The sequence below is a fragment of the Solanum dulcamara genome, chromosome 4 (genome assembly GCF_947179165.1).
Source record: "Solanum dulcamara chromosome 4, daSolDulc1.2, whole genome shotgun sequence".
Lineage (NCBI taxonomy): Eukaryota > Viridiplantae > Streptophyta > Magnoliopsida > Solanales > Solanaceae > Solanum > Solanum dulcamara.
Window position 1 is genome coordinate 38,761,953 of NC_077240.1, and position 19,253 is coordinate 38,781,205.

Sequence of the window (19,253 nt, forward strand, 5' to 3'; positions counted from 1 at the left end):
AGATGGGAAACAGAAGAAGGTAAGGGATGAGAAGATAGACAACTTCACATAAAAATAGTCTTCTCTTACTATGCCTACTCCCTGCTACTTATAACAAACTTTCACTCATTACACTTTTCCTTGCTCCACTTGCTATTCACGTTTCTGTCATCCACGTTTGACAATGAAATCTGCCAACCTTTTAGAGGGAATTGTCACGCGCTTGCTCCTTCTAGGCTGAGTAGTATTCTTGTCCACCATGGCTTCCACGTTGTCTTCCACGTCATTATTTGTGTTCATAACAATACTGTCCTCCTGGAAAAGAACCTTGTCCACAAGGTTCTGGGAAGCCTCAGTATATGGAATAACAAAATCAGTCATTGGTAATGGCGTAACTGGAGTCACCGGAACCCCAACACAACGCTTGAGCATCGAAATATGGAAGACGGGATGAATGCGGGCCTCCTCAGGTAAGTCTAACTTGTAAGCCACCTGGCCAACGCGCTTAATGATTTGGAAAGGTCCAAAGTAACGGCGACCAAGTTTGGAGTGTTGCTGCAAACGAACAGAGTTTTGGCGGTATGGTTTGAGCTTGACGAACACCCAATCTCCCTCACTAAATTCAAGTTCAGTCCGATGTTTGTCAGCAAACTTTTTCATTCGCACCTGTGCCTTAAGCAGATTTAGCTTTAAAAGGTGCAAAACCTTATCACGATCAACAAAATATTCCTCCACTAGCTCGCTGGGACTGCTGCCCAACACATAATGTGCTATGGTGGGAGGGTCTCTGCCATAAAGGGCCTTAAATGGAGACATGCCAGCAGAGGTTTGATACGCCGTGTTGTACCAATATTCAGCCCACGGCAACATCGCAACCCATTTATGTGGTGCATCAGCAACGTAACAGCGAAGATACTGCTCAACACACTTATTTAGAGCCTCCGATTGACCGTCAGACTGAGGGTGATATGCTGTACTCATAGACAAAGACGTCCCTTGCAATCGGTTGACCTCCTGCCAAAAAGAATGTAGGAACCTGGGGTCACGATCAGTGACAATGGTTCGTGGAGGGCCATGAAGACGAATAATCCCAACCACAAAAGCTTCAGCAACAATTCGAGTGGAAAAAGAGGCAGGCAAAGGAATGAAATGGCCGTATTTCGTCAATCGATCTACCACAGTTAAGATGGTAGACTTGCCTTTCTAACTAGGAAGACAAGTAATAAAATCCATAGCTATATCTTCAAATACCAAATTCGGAATGGGCAATGGTTGCAATAGGCCTGCTGGATGGTGGTGCACATCTTTGATTTGCTGGAAAATTTGACAAGAAGCGACAAAACTCTGAACGTCGTTTCTCATTTGCTTCCAAAAAAAAATAGAAGTTAACCTATGATAAGTACGGGCCACACCTGCATGTCCTCCAATCGAAGTGTCATGAAATTCACGAAGCAAATGTTGACGAAGCGGAGAATCAGATGGAACCACCAATCGCCCCTTGAAAAAAAGTAAACCATTACGAAAAGTATAACCAATGCCAGCATCCTGCTTTTCATCCAACTTTTGTTGAAGGTCAATTAACTCCGGGTGTGTTTTATTGAGTGCTCTTAGTTCATGTTCCAGATTATAACTCCTAGCAGAGAATGCCATCAAGACCGCCTCAGTATTGCGAGATAGCGCATCAGCAGCCTGGTTCAATTTACCTAGGCGATATATGATCTGAAAATCGTAGCCAACCAGCTTACTAAGCCATTTTTGCTGCTCTGGTGTTTGAATAGTCTGATTGGTTAGGTTCCTCAGTGATTGCTGGTCAGTATAAATAGTAAACTTACGCCCTAAAAGATATTGACGCCACTTACTTACTGCTTGAGTGATGGCGAACATCTCTCTGTGATAGGTGGAGGCCCCTTGCATTCGCGTACTTAATTTTTAGCTGAAATAGGCTATTGGATGCCCTGTTTGTGACAAAACGGCTCCTATGCCTCGGCCAGAAGCATCAGTTTCAAGCTGAAATTCTTGAGAGAAATTCGGTAAGGCTAGAACTGGCGTAGAACTGAGCTTATCTTTCAACGTCTCAAATGCAGTGAGGGTTGTAAGATCCCACACAAATGCATCTTTTCGTAGCAAATCAGTGAGAGGCCCTGCTATTGCGGCATAATGGTGGATGAAGCGACGATAATAGCCTGCCAGGCCAAGAAAACTGTGTACCTCCTTAATATTCTTAGGCGGAGGCCACTGCTGGATGGCCTTAATTTTACTTGGATCGACACTAAGGCCTTGATTCGATATCACATGCCCAAGGTACTCTATCGAAGTCAGCCCGAATAGGCATTTTGCTCTCTTTGCTACAAGTTGGTGTTGGCGCAAAAGTTGCAGCACAGATTGTAAGTGATTAATGTGGTCCATCCAGCTAACGCTGTACACCAAAATATCATCGAAAAAGACCAATACAAAGTGACGGAGATAAGGTCGAAAAACCTCATTCATAGTGGCCTGGAATGTCGAGGGAGCATTGGATAATCCAAACAGCATAACTAAAAATTCGTAATGCCCATCATATGTACGGAAAGCAGTCTTGTCCACATCTTTGGGCCTTACCCGAATCTGATGATAGCCTGACAACAAGTCAAGCTTAGAAAAATAGACAGCACCATGTAATTCATCAAATAATTCATCAATGGTTGGAATTGGGAATCTATCTCTCACAGTGATTGCATTCAAAGCTCTATAGTCCACACAAAATCGCCAAGTACCATCCTTCTTTCGAACCAGCAATACTGGCGAAGAAAATGGACTTGTGCTAGCCTGAATAATTCCCTCTTTGAGCATATCAGCTACCATTTTCTCCATCACTTGCTTTTGAAAGTAGGGATAGCGATACGGTTTAACGTTGACCGGTTCAGCCTCGGAGTTCAAGTGAATTGCATGATCCTGTGGTCGGGATGGAGGCAATCCCTGAGGTTTCTGGAAGACATCCTCATAGGTTCCAAGAATAGTAAGCAACTACGGATCAATGGGTTCAAAGTAGCATCAGGTTGGATCATTTGCAAGCAGAAATAAGAGGATATAGCCTCAGTGGAAGCACACCTGCGAAGGCTATGCAATTGAACTGGTTGAACTGTAATCGCGTCCCCCTGCCAGCAGTAGGTCTTCCCTTGAAACTGAAACTCGAATAAACGAGCTCCATAATCCTTAATCACCCGACCCAACGTAGACAGCCATGAAACACCAAGCACAACATCTGCCCTATGCATCGGTAATAAGTATAAATCTAGAGTGAGACCGCAACCCTGTATCGAGAGGGAAGTTGCAGGTGTCACACCATCGCATAATAGTCGTTGTCCGCTACCCACCACCACTGGAAAACTGGAAGTGGTATTAATTGGCAGTTGCAAAAATTTAGCCACTCTAGTCTGAATGAAATTATGGGTGCTTCCCCCATCCAGCAAGACCTGGACTTCATGCCCATTAATATGACCAGTGAATCGAAGAGTGGACGTTGGGTTTCCTCCGGCTAATGCATTATATGAAAGGGCAGAGTGTTCTTGAATCTCTAAGCACTGCAATTCTTCAGCCAAAAAATCATCGGAGGTAAACTGCTCCGGCAATGTTGGCTCAATATCGGAGCCATCTGTTAGTAACAATAGTTGTGGCGGAGCCTTACACTTGTGCCCTGCTGTGTACTTTTCTTCACAGTAGTAGCACAGACCACGTTCACGACGGCTCTGCATCTCGGCATGTGATAAACGTTTAATGGGCTGGCGATTTTGCAATTGTGTGGAAGAAGAGGATGGAACATGAGATGTGGTCATAAAATTTCGAGGTGGTGCTGAGATTGGATTGGATAAGAGAGGGGGTCCTCTGTTTGCTAGAGCGGGTCGGAACGACCCTTTTTCTGCTTGGATACGTCGCTCCTGGATATGGGCTTGCTTAAGCACATCTTTATAGCATTTGGGCTCATGAGCAATAACTGAATTTTTAATATCTTCCCTTAGCCCAGAAATAAACAGCCGTACCATTAACCCATCAGAGACATCGGTTGTTTCATTTGCAATTGCCTCAAACCTCCCTTGAAATTCAGATACGGTAGTCACCTGTTGGAGCTTTGCCAAACGTCCCTCTGCTGATTCAAACGCCTTTTTCTTGAAACGAATTCGTGCCTTCTCAGCAAAATGATCCCATTCTACTAATTGTTTGTTCCTGAATAACCATCGGTACCACTCCAGAGCTTCACCGTCGAGATAAAAAGATGCTAAGGTTAGCTTGTGCGTTTCTGCGATTCCGTAAAAATCAAAGTAGCGTTCAGCTTGGAAGATCCACGCCTCCGGATTTTCACCACAAAATCGTCCTAGTTCCACCGGAGCCGGCCTATGAAGGAGTGTGGGAACTTCAGGAGTGTCTTTCCCGTGATGAGGACGAGCAACATCCATTGTTGGATCTCGAGTTTGAGATCCTGCCGAAACGAGCTTTTCGGAAACCTCCAGTAACATATGGCGAATATCTGCAATATCCTTGGAAAAGGACTCTTTCACCTCTTTAATTGACTCATTGACGAGAGCCTTGAGTCTTTGGTCCTCCATGAGAAACCTCTGGATGAAAGCACCAATGTAATATACTCAATAATAACCAAGGGAAACACTAGTATTGCAATCACTAAAAGAAATTACAAGAGGTTAACAACTGATATGAAAGAACAAATAGAAGAAGAGATGGGAAACAGAAGAAGGTAAGGGATGAGAAGATAGACAACTTCACATAAAAATAGTCTCCTCTTACTATACCTACTCCCTGCTACTTATAACAAACTTTCACTTGTTCACTTTTCCTTGCTCCACTTGTTATTCACGTTTCTGTCATCCACTTTTGAAAATGAAATCTGCCAACCTTTTAGAGGGAATTGTCACGCGCTTTCTCCTTCTAGGCTGAGTAGTATTCTTGTCCACCATGACTGCCACGTTGTCTTCCACGTCATTATTTGTGTTCATAACACAGTGCTGCATTTTAAATCTCCCTTTGAACAACTTTACCGTGTGCCAAATTATAATTTGATTCATGTGTTTGGATGTCTCTGTTATCCCTTTGTGGAAGTTGGTTCTTTCTCCAAGTTCCAATCTCGTTCAAAGCCTTGTTTATTACTCGGTTCATCTGATAAACACAAAGGCTTTAAGTGTCTGGATCCTAGTTAAAATAGAGTTATTATCTCTCGGTATGTTTATTTTGTTGAAGACACTTTCCCCTTTCAGACCTTCTTTCCTACTGAGATGCCAACCTCACCAAAATCTATCTCATCGGTAACTGTTTTAGATAACTCCTCTAAGTCTTCTCACTTCTCAATCCATATCACACGTTCTGGAAGAGCTTCGCCTAATATTAATTCTGTTCATTTAATAACTCCTATCCCCAAAAATATACAACAACTCACACATAGTAGAAGTCTTCAGAGTTCTACATTCCAATTACCCGATTCTTGTGATTCTCGCCTTAAAGCTTCTAATCCAATTTCTGCAGCTTCTCCTTCACACCTTGCGCAATCCCCTTCGAATCAATCTCTAGTAAATACCTTAAACTCTTCTCCTAAACGTGTTGCTTTATCCTATGTACAACTAACACAAATTCAATCTTCCTCAGGCAATATTAATATGCCTAACTCTATTCCAACCACCGTAAAACCACATTCTCATTGCATGCTTACTCATTCTCAAATTGGTTCACTCAAACTACGACTTCTTCTTTCTTTGATAGCTTCGACTAGTTCCATTTTATCTGAACCTACATCCTTCGCTCAAGCTACTAAGGATCCGCATTGGATGCAAGCAATGAGTGTCGAATTTGATGCTCTTGTCCAAAATAAAACATGGACTTTGGTACCTCCTCTAGCAAATGTAAATATTGTTTGCAATCAATTGGTGTTTTGAACTAAATTTTATGTCAATGGCTCTATTGAAAGATTTAAAGCTTGGTTAGTGGCTCAAGGATTTGCGCAACATCCCGGAGTGGATTATTTTGAGACACTTTCTCCTGTTGTCAAGCCTAGTACAATTCGTTTGGTCTTATCTTTGGCCCTTCAACACAACTGGTTCATGCATCAACTTGATATGTCCAATGCATTCTTACATGGTGAATTATCTGAGATAATTTATATGCGTCAACCAAAGGTCTTTGTACATCCAGATAATCCTTATTATGTCTGCAAATTGCAGTGTACTCTATATGGTCTCAAGCAATCACCGCATGCCTAGTTCCATCTTCTTGCTCGTTTTCTTCTTGATCTTGATTTTTAGGAATGTATCTCAGACCATAGCATGTTTATCGTTCACTCGGGGGGTGATTGCATAATTCTTTTGATTTAAGTGGATGGTATAGCTGTTGTTGGCTCTTCAGAGTCATTGATATCTCATTTCATCTCTTCTATGTGTACGAAATTCTCAATGAAGGACTTAGGCCCTCTTAATTACTTTCTTGGCATTGAACTGAAGCATAATTCTTTGGGGTTTCTATTGATACGAAATCGTTATATTACTTCTATCCTTCATCGGTTTAAACTAGAGAAGTGTAAATCTGTACTTACTCCACTCTATAGCAAGCTTGACTGGAATTCCACTTCTTCTCCTTTGCTTGAAGATCCTTCTACCTATCATCAAATCGTTGGCAGCCTACAATACTCGCCTTTCACTCGGCCAGACATTCAATTTGCTGTAAACCTTGCTTCTCAATTTCTTCACCAGCCGAGATAATTACATCTTCAGGCAATAAAGCGCATCTTCAGGTACCTAAGTGGCACAATCGATTGGGGCTTGCAGTTGTACAAAACATCTCCTGTTGAACTTAGTATTTATTGTGACTCGTATTAGGATGGTTGCTCAGCCACAAGACGATCCACAAATGGTTTCTGCATTTTTCTTGGCTCCAATCTCATCTCTTGGAACCTACAGTTGCACGCTCTAGTACTCAAGCTGAGTATAGAGCTCTTGTTGTTGCTACTGTTGAGGCTACATGGCTCCAATACATTCTTTGTGATCTTGGTGTTTTTCTTACTTCCCACGTATCCACAAAGTGTAACAACATTGTATCCATTCACTTAGCGCATAATCCAGTTTTCTACTCTCGTACCAAACACATTGCTTTGGATTATCATTTTGTTTGTGAAAAATCAGTCATGGTGACTTGGTGGTTTCTCATGTTCATACTTTTGAACAACTTGCAGATTTGTTCACCAAAATTTTTCCCTCTAGACTTTTTCATGATCTCACTTGCCAATCTTCACGTTCATTCTTCCCGTTCAGATTGAGGGAGGGTGTCGGGATCAACTTATTATATACTAGTTGTAATAGAACTCTATTTGTATTTATTCTTGTACTTGTCTTTTCTATAGATATATGTTATAACTTCTCCTTATAAATACAAAGAATAACGAATGAGCAAGGCTCACGGTTCACCCTTCACTTTATCTTGCCCAATTACTTGGTTAAACTTTTGTGCTGATAATGTGTTATGAAACTATATAAAACAATAAAGGGCTGTCCGGTGCACTAAAGCTCCTGCTATGCGCAGGATCCAGGGAAGGTCCGACCACAAGGGTCTATTGTACGCAACTTTACCTTGCTAGCAGGATCCAGGGAAGGTCCGACCACAAGGGTCTATTGTACGCAACTTTACCTTGCATTTTTGTCAGAGACTGTTTCCAAGGCTTGAACCCGTGACCTCTTGGTCACATGACAGCAACTTTACCAGTTACTCCAAGGCTCCCCTTCGAAACTATATAAAACAATAAGAAGAATAAAGTAGGGAGAAGAGAAAAAAAACTTCTTATTTTCTTGAAGGATATTTAGAGATTGAGGGATATTCAGAGTTCAATTATAATGAAGGAAAACCCCTTTATTTATAGGAAAAACTAACTTGGTCCTTAAGTTGGATTCCCAACTTTTCTCCAAAGGAATCTGCCTAACAGACATTCACTATAATACAAATATGTTTATAACAAATCTCGAATTTAATCCTAAATATCTCACCTTATCCCATTCAATTTGAGATTATCTTATCCCCACCTTTCAGGTGAAATAAACTAATCCACGAATAATGTCGTAATAATTCTATCTACGTATCAAACGATCCCTTAAGTTATACTACTCCCGTTTCAAAAAGAATGATCTCATTTCCTTTTTAGTCTGTTTCAAAAAGAATGACCCCTTTCCTTTTTTAGTAAAATTTTAATTTCAACTTTCCACATGTTTAAGGCCACAAGATTAAGGGGTATTTTGGTACATTTGATATAACTTTAATTTAAGATCACAAGATGAAAAATCTTCTTTATTTCTTAAACTCCATGTCAAATCAAACTAGGCCACTCTTTTTGAAACGGAGGGACGGAGGGAGTATTATAGACTAGTTATAACTCTTAAGTTGTTTTCATTTGAAGTTTGTTGGTTGTTGAACTCATGATTTCTAACCTAGTGAAGTTGACTCTTTCATATGGATTCTATTATATTGGGCTAACCCTCAATTTGAAATCCACTAAAACTATTGGTCGACAAATTTTTGATACAAAGGAAACAGTTTTCAAGAAGCTAGACAAGTTGGATTATTTATAGTTGGTCTTACACAGACTAATAAATCAGCGTCATTTATTTTATCAAACATTCACATGTGGTATCTCATAATTTCATTTAAAAGAGAGAAATTTTTAACCAAAGTTAACAATAGGAGCAATTTGATCCAATAAATGGAAGAAAGGGGCATTTTTAACTCCAAAATTGACATTAAACACAATTAAGATCCTATACGTTAAAAAAAAAGAAGATAAATTTAAATCATTGTCATACCCTTTTCTGTTCTATATACATTCAATTACAATTTTAAAGGATGGAAACTATACTTCTTATCTTAGAGCTTGATCCATCCCATGAACATATACATAAAATATGTCTTTTTTTGGGCTTATGGCCGAATATGAAATAGAAAAGGAGGATGGCCACACAACCATTATACTCCCAGGAAAAGTGTATGATAGAGTTGCAACTACTAATTATCATTTTTTTCGCTAAAAGTTTTCAGTCTTCAATACTCAACAATAACAACAACAACATATGCAGTGAAATTTCACAAGTGAGGTCGGGGAGGGTAAAGTGTACGCAGACCTTACTACTATCCCTCGACTCAAATATATCAGTCCCAAGTAAGAGAGAAAAATAATATATATAACATAGCAGCTAAAATGAAGAGAAAAATAACAGTAGCAAAATAATGTGATAAGCAAAAAGCAATAACAACACAACTATAATGGCACGACTAGGCCTATGACCAACCTTAAACCGTCTCAAGAAAAGACATCATTCTACCCCTACTAGCATTCTATCCTAATATGCGATATCTACTCCTTTCTATCTAAGGTCATGTCCTCGGTGATATGAAGTTGCGCCATACCTTTTCTAATCACCTCTCCCCAATACTTTTTTGATTTACCCCTACCCCTCCCCGTAACCCCTAAATTCAACTGCTCACACCTCCTAACTAAGGTCGATACATCTCCTCTGCACATGCCCAAACCATCTCAATCTCGCTTCTCTCATCTTGTCTTCCACAGAGGTCACTCCCACCTTCTCCCGAATAATATCGTTCCTAATCTTGTTACTCCTAGTATGTCCACACATCCATCTCAACATCCTCTTCTCCACAACATGCCTCTTCTGAACATGTGAGTTCTTAACTGGACAACACTCCACCTCATATAACAGACGGCCTAACCATCATTCTTTAGAACTTACCTTTAAGTTTAGATGTTCTTATCACACAGGACTCCAGAGGCAAGCCTTCATTTCATCCATGCTGCCTCATTTTGATACGTTACATCATCGTCGATGTCTCCACTACTATGGATGACGGATCCAAGATATTTAAAGCTTCGCTCTTGAGGATAGGTTGGTGGCAAACCTCACTTACATGCCCTCTTATTCCATCGCAATATTGAATTTACACTCCAAATACTCTATTTTGGTGCTGCTCAATTTGAACCCTTTGGACTCAAGAGTTTGTTTCCAAATCTCCAACCTATTAACTTTGTCCCAAGTCTCATCAACCAATACTATATCATCCGCAAATAGCATACACCATGAAACCTTCTCCTAAATAGACCGTGTCAGCTTATCCATCACCAAGGCAAAAAGAAAATGGCTCAGCACAAATCCCTGATGTAGTCCCATCTCAATAGGAAAATACTCCGAGTCACCTCCCACCGTCCTAACCTGAGTCTTGGCTCCATCATACATGTCATTTATTGCCCTAATATACACCATCGGGATACCTTTAGCCTCCTGACATGTAATGACCCTCAGGGTCATTTTAGGAATTTTTATAAAATGACCATTTTACCCCTCACTTTAGTTTCTCTGAGTCGTTTCTGATTGGTACCGGGTGTTGATTTTTAGAAAATCCTGTGAAAAGTTAAGTCTTTAGAAATTTTGAGTTTTCATAAGCTTTAAGTATTAAAAAGTGGTATTTGGGGTCAATCGGAACTATAGGCATCAGAACGTAATTCCGTCGATTCCAAAAGCTCTGAAATGTTGAGATTGTCTTGAGAGACTTTACGGAATTAGTTTTGGAGTTGTAAGGAAGATTTGAGGCCTTGAGTTGAGAATTTGAGGAATTTTAAGCCAAGGTTTGACTTTGGTCAACTTTTAGAGTTTTGTTGCTCGAAATAGAATTCCGATGACTCCGTTGGGTTCGGAAGATGATTTTGGTCTAGAAGAAATATTGGTTGAATTTTTAGAGGTCCCGAGCCCATTTTGGTATTTTGAAGGCCTAAGTTGGTTTAGTTGCAACATTTTGAGTTACGAGTCAAGGAGACCTCGAATTCAAATTCTTATGGTTCCATCAGCTCCAAAATGGCCAAATTAGGCTAGTAGCATTGTTGGCATGAATATCGAGGAAATCGATACGAGTTTGAGGCCATTTAACACTTTTGACTTTGAAAGTTAGCCTATGGTTGACTTTGGTCAACATTCTTGAAAAATGCGCTCGGATGAAAATTATGACAGTGCAGTTAGTTTTGGAATATCGATTTTGTTCTAGAACGACCCTTCGTTCACTTTTTGAGTCTTCCGGTCTAATCTCGAGGCCCGTTGTGAAATGTGGCTTAAAATGACACTTGGATGTGGGATCCATTTTTTATTAAAATGATCTTGTATGGGAATTATGAATGCGCCATTTAGTTTGGAATATCGAATTTAGTGAGTTAGCATATATGGTTTATTTTTATCGGATTCCGAACGAATTCCGAGCACCCCGTCGGAGATTTTGGATTTTTCCAAAATCTGCAGCAGCAGCACAACAGCAAGGCCCTTTTTTGGGGTTTGGTCTAAACTTTAAAACCCCGTAACTTGATTTATATAGCTCCAATTTACATGATTCAAAAGGCAAACTTATGAAATATTTTGTGGAGAACGCATTGGAGATCTTGAAAACTAATTTGGAGCATTCGATTCACGTAAAAATCTTGATTTTATTTGCAGCAGTGTCCATTTTCGAAATGATTTTTTGAAGAAATTTGAGAAGTTATTTTTTGGCCTATATAAACCCTATTTTGGTGATTCAAGGATCTAGATTCAAGAAAATTTCGTGAGAAATCTCGTGGTGAGCTCATAAACGCGATAGGAAGCTTCGTTTGAGGTAAAAATACGTGTTTAGTTACTAATTTAGTCTTTTTGGGAATGAAATTTTGTTGAATTTTGGAAGAGTGTATCTTGGTCAATAGTACTTCTTTTTGAGTGATTCTTGAGGCTAAATTGTGGGGGTTTTCACAAGGAACGTCATGGTATAATTTTTTTTGATTGAGAGATTATCGTTTTTGAGAAATCGACGCGTAAAGAGGCTGTCTTGTTTGTTTTCTTAGTTTGAAAATGTGGGAATTGATTGTTTGATCATCTTGCATTATTTTTTCACTCCAAATTGTGTTATAAATCTGAATTTTGAGCTTTGGGTGACGTTTGGAACCTATTTTGGGGGTCAAATCCAGAATTTCGTATGTGGGTTCCATAATTCCCGTTTTAGACCCCGAAATTGGTCCGTCTCCAAAAATTATAAAATTAGTGTATAAACGACCGTATCAACATCGTGATTCTGTTTTTGACAGTGTGGCAGCGTTCCGAAGCTGTTAGAAAGGAAAAAGCCCCAGCATAGTGATTTGAATCTCGCGTGTTTAGCCTACAGGTAGGCTACGGTTTACCTTTCTTTATATTGAGATGGAATGTGTGAAAGCATGTTGAAATAGTTGAAATTTTGGTTGGTTAGTTTAATTGTATATCTCAGGTGTTAGAATTCATGTTTTAGGTTTGTTATCGCACTTTTTGGGTATTTAGAAGCATATGTATCTTATCGTTATTTGTTAGTATTATAAGGAGGTTTGAATGAGCATGTTGTTGATACTGTGGAGTATGTTGACCTTAGTATATGATGTAAAATTGCTTTAGATGCCCCAGCGTTACTCTGGTGGACTTAGATCCTTGTAGAATGGTGTAGCAGGCTAGTGCCTAGTAGTTGGACTTAGCTAGGTGATACCCTTGCTCTTAATAAAACCCTCATCCATAAATCAGTATAATCGTGACTTTCGTGATGCATCGGCAATAATAGATTTTGTGATCGTTGACTTTGGCTCCGGTTCAAGTTTTGGCGGTATATCAGTTGACTCATTGGGGAAAAAATTTTGGTACTATTGTTGTTTAGTTGGAAAGGATATATTTAGAACCATGGGATAAATTATCTGTGAGCATCCGGGTACCCAGTCCCGTCCCCATTTTGAATTATCGGAGAGCATCCGGGTACCCAGCTCCGGCCTCTGCCGGCTTGCTAGTATGATGAGCATTCAGATACCCAGTCCTAGCCTCGATCATATCGATGTGTTACGGTGAGTATCCAGGTACCGGTCTAGGCCTCGACTGCATCGATGTATTACGACGAGCATCCGGGTACCTAGTCCCGACCTCGACTGTATTGATATATTATGGCAAGTATCCGGGTAATCAATCCCGACCTTGGCCACTATGAACATTCGGGTGAGCATCTGGGTCCCAATATCGATCTCGACCCCTAAGGCACCCCTAGTTCGTTGACTTTTGGAGATTCTGGGTTTGGAAATGATACAGTTTTTCGATTCCTGACCTCGCATATTCTTAGTTCCTAACCTTGGTAGTTGTAGCTATTCTGTGTACTCGGCGAGCTTATGGGGATTCGTCCGGATTTTTATTAAATTGCACACGAATGTCCATGCTGGGCTTATGGGGGCCCAATTGAGTATAGTTAGTTGTAGCTCTCGTAGATAGTACTCTTTTCACTTGTGATGCTTATGTTGACTCTTATTTAGTCTTATTCCTCTTTTTCATATTGTTTTTACCTTTTCTACTCAGTCGGCCTATGATGCCTACTAGGTACCTGTTGTCTTGGTACTCATACTACACTCTGCATCTACTTTCGTGATGCAGGATCGAGCACCAACTACCATCACGAATAGATCGAGCCTGTTGCAGACAGATTCAGAGACTAAGGTGAGTACTTGACGTTTCTGGATCACTTCTGTCTCCTTCAGTATGGATGACCCGTCTTTTTTCTTTTGAGACTAGTCAGTTATTGTATATATATATATCCGATCCACTTTCGGGACTTGTACTCGTCTTTTATTTTATAGCAGCTTTGTACTTGTGACTTCTAGGTTCTGGGAGGGATCTTTAGTTGTTTATATCATGTTTTGGTTTACTTCCGCTTATTCTTTCTCCTTATCTTTATAATTTGCCACTCTTGTTTAGTTTTCGCTCTCAAACCCATTACTTGACGTTCCGGGTTTACGGGTTGGCTTACCTACTGGTGGGTTATACTAGGTGCCATCATGACCTGAGGAATCGGGTCGTGACAAGACACCTCTAGAGGATATCCCTCGAAACTTTTTCATAGGCCTTTTCAAGATCAATGATCATAATCATATGAAGATCCCTCTTTTCTAGAGTACGATGAGCAATGTACATGTGAATTTCAATATAGATTCTTTAAAAACATTCAAATTAAAAAAAGCTACATATTTGAAAATCAGAGGTAACAAACTATAATAACATATAACAATTCAATATATTTGTCTAAAAGAAGTTTGACAAAATCGTAGTCAAAGAAAACACTATTGTACTCTTCAAATATAGTAGGAGTAACACGTTCACCTAGACTGGTTAATAAAGTAAGTAGTAGTTTTGAAACAATATCTTCAAGTATTGTGGATGTGCTATTAAAACAACATTTTCAAGTATTAAGCAATGCACCTTCAACAATTACACACTTTTGTTCCTCCACTCTTAACTTGAGTAACTTTCCTCCAACTTCCTAAAGGAATAATTCTTCCTCCTACTATGTTAATGTGATTCTGTTAACCCCCAATCACTTGGAACCAAAGTTTAAAGCAAAAATGTGCATTTAATCATATTTACACATTACAAGACCTTAGGAGAAGGCCAGAGAGAGAGTGGTGACTTATTTGGGGTGGGAAAACTTTTGTTGTGATTGAAGAAAGGTTGCATAAAGTAGCTGATTCCAAGAATCTGGTACACCCGGAAGGCACCAATGGCTGCAGTCTTGAAACATCCCAGGCCTCCTCTTTGATTTTGCCTCTCTGAAAATTGAAGGGTGCCCTTCTTTTCTATAGTCTGTCATCTTAGTAATGTTGAGATAAACAACTGGTGTTTTCATTTCTGATATTACTGATTCAAGAACTCTCATCATCCATGGATATGGACCTAATTGAGTCTTGTTTACTATCGGTTTTGTCTCCCCATCGCAGTTTCCTCCTGAGTTCCATTGACCACCTCTGTAAAAGAAGAGAAATTTGCCTCATTACACTATCAAAAAAAAAAATGAAATCTTTGTGCAAAGATTCAAGGAGAGGATTTACTTGAAATGAGACGCTGAGTATCCCCTAAAAAACACCTTAGTTCTGGTGCTGTTGATAGTAGTATCAACCCAATGTGCCCATGTCTTCAATGCCTTAGTATATGCATCTGCCACTTCTAATCTTTTATAAACATGATTCCCTTCTTGAAAGTAGTTATTCCTAAAACAGGGAAATTAAAAAAAAATCATTTCTTTGGGGAAAAAAAAAAAGAAGAACAAAGTCAGCAACACAAGGTTGATATAGTCTTACACTTTGTCAGTTTTCTGGTGAGTCCACCAATGACCAGTGTTGAAGATGATAATGTCAGCATCATGGTACTTAGTAAGAGATCCATGGATTGTATCGAGCCGTAGAGTTTCACGGCGTGCTCCAGCTTTATCAGAGAACTTCCATTCTTGAACAAGGAATGGAGATTTTATGAAGTCAATTGAGCATTTGAAATCCTACACACAAACAAAACAAGTTTAAAATTATATCATTCAAGAAACGTTGAAATAATTACTAGTAGTATCGTAGTTCAGTGAACCTTAAATTTGAAGGAATAAAATCCTTGATTTCTCAACTGACGGTGGCCAGAAACTTCATTCACTCTGTTCTTTTCAGTTAGTGAGTTTCTCAATGCACAAACCAGAGATTCCCACATGTTCCTGTTCAATGAATCTCCAACAAAAACCAGTCTTTTCCCTCTCAATATCTTCAGCATTTTCAGCCCATCAAACCTTGGGATTTCACAACCATGTGGCTTCCATCTAAGCCTGAGATAGTCTGTATCACGACGTCCATTCTTGAAACAGTTGAAAGAATTGTCAATAAATGGACAAGAACCAGGTTTATAAAGCGGCTGAAGATCATTGTCCTCTACCCATTCACCATCAAAAATATCACAAGATCTGTCCTTTTCTTCAATAGTAACATCAAAAATCCAAGATTTTCGTGGAACCGTAGTGCTAGTTGTGTGAGTATCAGATACTGGTACGAAATGGGGATGGGAAGAATCAAATTCATGAATGGAAGAAAATGAGTGGGGGTGAAGACGAGAAGCAAGAATCTTAGTGGTGACGACTGAGGGAGAGGAGAAGAAAATGATGAAGATGAGGAGGGTTAAGGTGAAGAAGAAGAGAGTGAAGAAAGCAGAAACTTGGGTTCTTGATTTTGAGAGGAAGATTGTAAAGAAGATGCAGAGTTCCTTCAAAGAAGCCATTAATAGAATAGGATGGTATTTTCTCTCAAATTTTGGTTTCTCATTAGGCCCTCATGAAGTTACAGTGGCGGTTTGCATCTAAATGCTGGCAAAGTAACAGGAATATTTCTGGCGACAAGTCTACTTATTTTTTATTTTTTTTTAAACTAGAAGTGGGGAAAATAGGATAATAGTGAATGACATCCTAATGTAATGTAATTAATGAATTTTTGACTATTTTTATATAGGAAATTATATACATATAGTGAATGGATGAGCCCTTTCCGTTCAGTTTTTTCGGACTTCTATGTGCCTTCATGTATCAAGGAGAGACAGATTTTGTTGCCAAATCCTTCGGGGTCGTTTTTCTTTAGGAATTTAGTCTGTAACAAGGTTCGAAGACCTCCGGCTGGATTTGAAATGAATCAGGTAGGGCATTCGTTTACGATGTTTCATTAAAATCAAAGTAGGTTGCAACAATTGTATTTTAATCTGTCAGGGGAAAACAATAACTAATCTCCTGTTTTAGGAGTCCATTGGATATGTTTCCATTGCTTCTTTCATCAATCATAATCAAACTTAATATCTTTGGGAACCCTTTCCTTTCTTCTCAATGTAGTTAGTGAAAGTTCTAGACATTAAGATTAATAAAGATAACTCGTAATTAAGATAAAACTAAGTTATCAATTAAGGAAGAAACTTACTATTAAAAAAGATATCATTCAAGAAAGAAAGTACTGTTGTATAGTTTCGCAAGTGAATAATTCGGTAAATTGGAAGATCATCATTTGTTTAATCAAAAATTTAAAATGTAAGTAGAATGTTAACTTCCAGGCAATGAACTTATTTTTTCTTTTTTTCTTCCAGGAGCAGATGAATTGATGAGCATATAGACATTTTTTTTTGTCATGTAAGTTAGAAATGACTAATTATGTAACTAAGGGATGGTTTGATAGCTGTATATGAAACAAGTTATCCATATTAATTCTAGTATAACTTATAGGTAGGTGGTTAAAGTTTGGGTACAAGACTACAACAACAGCCCATATGGAACAAGAATTTCCAATAAATAAATGCTACAGCTTACAACATTCTCATCCACATCAATATCTAATAATCTTGTTTACTATAGTACTACATGATCAACACACTCGTCAAATTAAACAACACCAAAAACTAGGGCGGTACTTGTAAATCAGAAGCTAATTTTTCCAGCAATATCTTCACTTGTGAACATTGCTTCAAACCAAGAAAATAAGGGCCAAAGTCATCAGAACAAGGCTATGCAGCATGGATTTCGAAGCACGAAAAGCAGTGTTATCATAAGCTAGGATGTGCTCAGCAACACTGAAAAAACCTGTCGACATATTTCAGAATGAGTTTAAACATTTGTTTCTTTAAAAATACAAACAAATTAATCATATCCAATATATTTTTCAACAGAACCTACTGGACAGTTTTGTAAAGTAAAGTGGAGAAAGTGTAACCTCTTTTAGGGCCGTAGCTACATCCCTCCTTGATAGTCTCTTCGACAGCTCTAATGGTGGCCTTATTATAAAATCTGAAGTGCGACAGTATGTTTCCAAGACAATTTAGCACATGGTGAGTCTCCTCTAAGCAGGGTCCTCTGCAGTATTGATCGGTATATTCAGGTGGTACATGGAGCTCCCCTGTCTCAGTCAATCTATAAGACTCCTCACAACTACTGTATATCTGCAGCTTCATTTGAACTAAGTTACTCATCCATTATTGCATTTCAAATTGTATTCAAGTTATAGTATTTGAAAATCATGTCGGCGAAAATAGACCAAAGATTAAGTGAGAATATCCATCATTTGCATGGGTAAGAATGACTTACATGCTTATCAGTGAAACATTGCAAAGCTTTGGAGAAAAGATAGTCAGGTTGAGCATCAATTGTGCCACCACCATACTGAGGTGAGTCTCCGTTTTCCGATGAATATCCTCCATTTGTGCCTCCATAGTTGGGCAAATATTCATTTTCAAGTACTCCTGCAGCGGCGGTTTGAGTCTCATAATCATCTGCTTTACCTATCAAAGAACAATTTACATTCACATAAAGTGTCATATATATGACTTGGAAAAAATCAGCAATATAATGGAGCAAAGAAGAAAAGAGGTTATTTCTCATGCAGCCACTCAACTAGTTACTAATTATTATTATCTCAGAAAATCATCTTTTTTTCTCAATTTCAATTTTCTTCAACAAAGAAAGTAAGCTTTTGAAATAATAATTATTAGTTGAGTGACCATATGAAATTTTTTACAGATGGAATAAAAGTAGAAAGCATATGTCACCTAGTATGTAAGGAAAAAACAAGAAACAGGTCACGGTTAAAGCTTGAAGAGAGTGCTTCATGTTAATGCAAACTGCCATCTCAAAAAATGTTTTTTCGAGCGTAATAGATTCCAGAAAGTAAATTACATCTCCAAGATTGGGTAATGTTCTACCTGCAGGATGGTTGCATATATATATATATATATAGTTGAAGAATGTACAATAGTCAAGTAAAACAAAGACAAATTCCATGGGGAAAAGTAAAAGCAATGGGTGATCTACTCGATGGAAAGTTAAAACATTGGATGGTCTAAAAAGGTGAGTGATTAACTGTAACGGCCAACTAACCAGACTTTACTTGCTTGACGTCTTTTGCATTGAAAATCAAACCTAAAAAGATTTATCCTTGTCCCACAAGTTACCCTTTATAGTACTTAGTACTGCTCTCCAATGTTGTGGAGTTGTATTCTATGTAGTGCCGTTCATTGACCATCTGAAGCCATCAAGGCGCGCAAATCGCAACTGAGCCAAACAAAAAAAAGGATATGGTCAGTATTTAGGATAATTACCTAGTCAATACCGACAATGATACAATAGTTTCTAAACTTCGTTCTATATTAATTTAATGATACAGCAATTCGCTCGGATCTATTGATATCACTGATAGAGATCGAATTTCAAAATCTCTCACTATGTTTGGTAATTATCTAAACTATCATTATATTTGATAATTGGACCATAAACTATCGCCATTTCTAAGTCCCCTTTATATTTTTCCATTTAACATTCCGTATTCGAAACTCACAAGCCCAACAATTAGGATGGATTCGTGTCGATAGGCATACTAGGGCCAATACCTTCCTACCAAAAGTTTCTAT

The 19,253-nt window shown here is 38.8% G+C and overlaps 3 protein-coding genes across 3 annotated transcripts; all 3 read right to left on the reverse strand.

Annotated features, from left to right (window-relative positions):
• Window positions 1–2,847: 2,847 nt before the first annotated feature.
• On the reverse strand, window positions 2,848–4,870 carry LOC129887340 (uncharacterized). Its single transcript, XM_055962402.1, has 2 exons — window positions 3,067–4,870; window positions 2,848–2,982 (listed from the first exon to the last, which is right to left on the reverse strand). Exons 1-2 carry the CDS (start codon window positions 4,557–4,559, stop codon window positions 2,892–2,894), a joined length of 1,584 nt encoding a protein of 527 aa, XP_055818377.1. The 5' UTR covers window positions 4,560–4,870; the 3' UTR covers window positions 2,848–2,891.
• A 9,264-nt stretch (window positions 4,871–14,134) lies between these two features.
• On the reverse strand, window positions 14,135–16,282 carry LOC129884998 (protein trichome birefringence-like 4). Its single transcript, XM_055959250.1, has 4 exons — window positions 15,423–16,282; window positions 15,146–15,339; window positions 14,897–15,055; window positions 14,135–14,812 (listed from the first exon to the last, which is right to left on the reverse strand). Exons 1-4 carry the CDS (start codon window positions 16,095–16,097, stop codon window positions 14,479–14,481), a joined length of 1,362 nt encoding a protein of 453 aa, XP_055815225.1. The 5' UTR covers window positions 16,098–16,282; the 3' UTR covers window positions 14,135–14,478.
• A 750-nt stretch (window positions 16,283–17,032) lies between these two features.
• LOC129884999 (uncharacterized) lies at window positions 17,033–18,543 on the reverse strand. The gene is made up of 4 exons (XM_055959251.1): window positions 18,396–18,543; window positions 17,935–18,128; window positions 17,564–17,789; window positions 17,033–17,433 (listed from the first exon to the last, which is right to left on the reverse strand). The coding sequence occupies exons 1-4, from the start codon at window positions 18,472–18,474 to the stop codon at window positions 17,318–17,320; spliced, it is 615 nt and encodes a 204-aa protein (XP_055815226.1). The 5' UTR covers window positions 18,475–18,543; the 3' UTR covers window positions 17,033–17,317.
• Window positions 18,544–19,253: the final 710 nt, after the last annotated feature.

Coding starts and splice junctions, on each gene's coding strand:
- LOC129887340 (XM_055962402.1), bottom strand. CDS start 4,559: ATGGAGGACCAAAGACTCAAGGCTCTCGTCAATGAGTCAATTAAAGAG. Junction 2,983..3,066: donor CAATTGCATAGCCTTCGCAG/GTGTGCTTCCAC, acceptor ATTGATCCGTAG/TTGCTTACTATTCTTGGAAC.
- LOC129884998 (XM_055959250.1), bottom strand. CDS start 16,097: ATGGCTTCTTTGAAGGAACTCTGCATCTTCTTTACAATCTTCCTCTCA. Junction 15,340..15,422: donor TTTATTCCTTCAAATTTAAG/GTTCACTGAACT, acceptor GTTTGTGTGTAG/GATTTCAAATGCTCAATTGA. Junction 14,813..14,896: donor TACTCAGCGTCTCATTTCAA/GTAAATCCTCTC, acceptor CTTCTTTTACAG/AGGTGGTCAATGGAACTCAG.
- LOC129884999 (XM_055959251.1), bottom strand. CDS start 18,474: ATGGCAGTTTGCATTAACATGAAGCACTCTCTTCAAGCTTTAACCGTG. Junction 17,790..17,934: donor AATGTTTCACTGATAAGCAT/GTAAGTCATTCT, acceptor ATGAAGCTGCAG/ATATACAGTAGTTGTGAGGA. Junction 17,434..17,563: donor TAGCTACGGCCCTAAAAGAG/GTTACACTTTCT, acceptor ATATGTCGACAG/GTTTTTTCAGTGTTGCTGAG.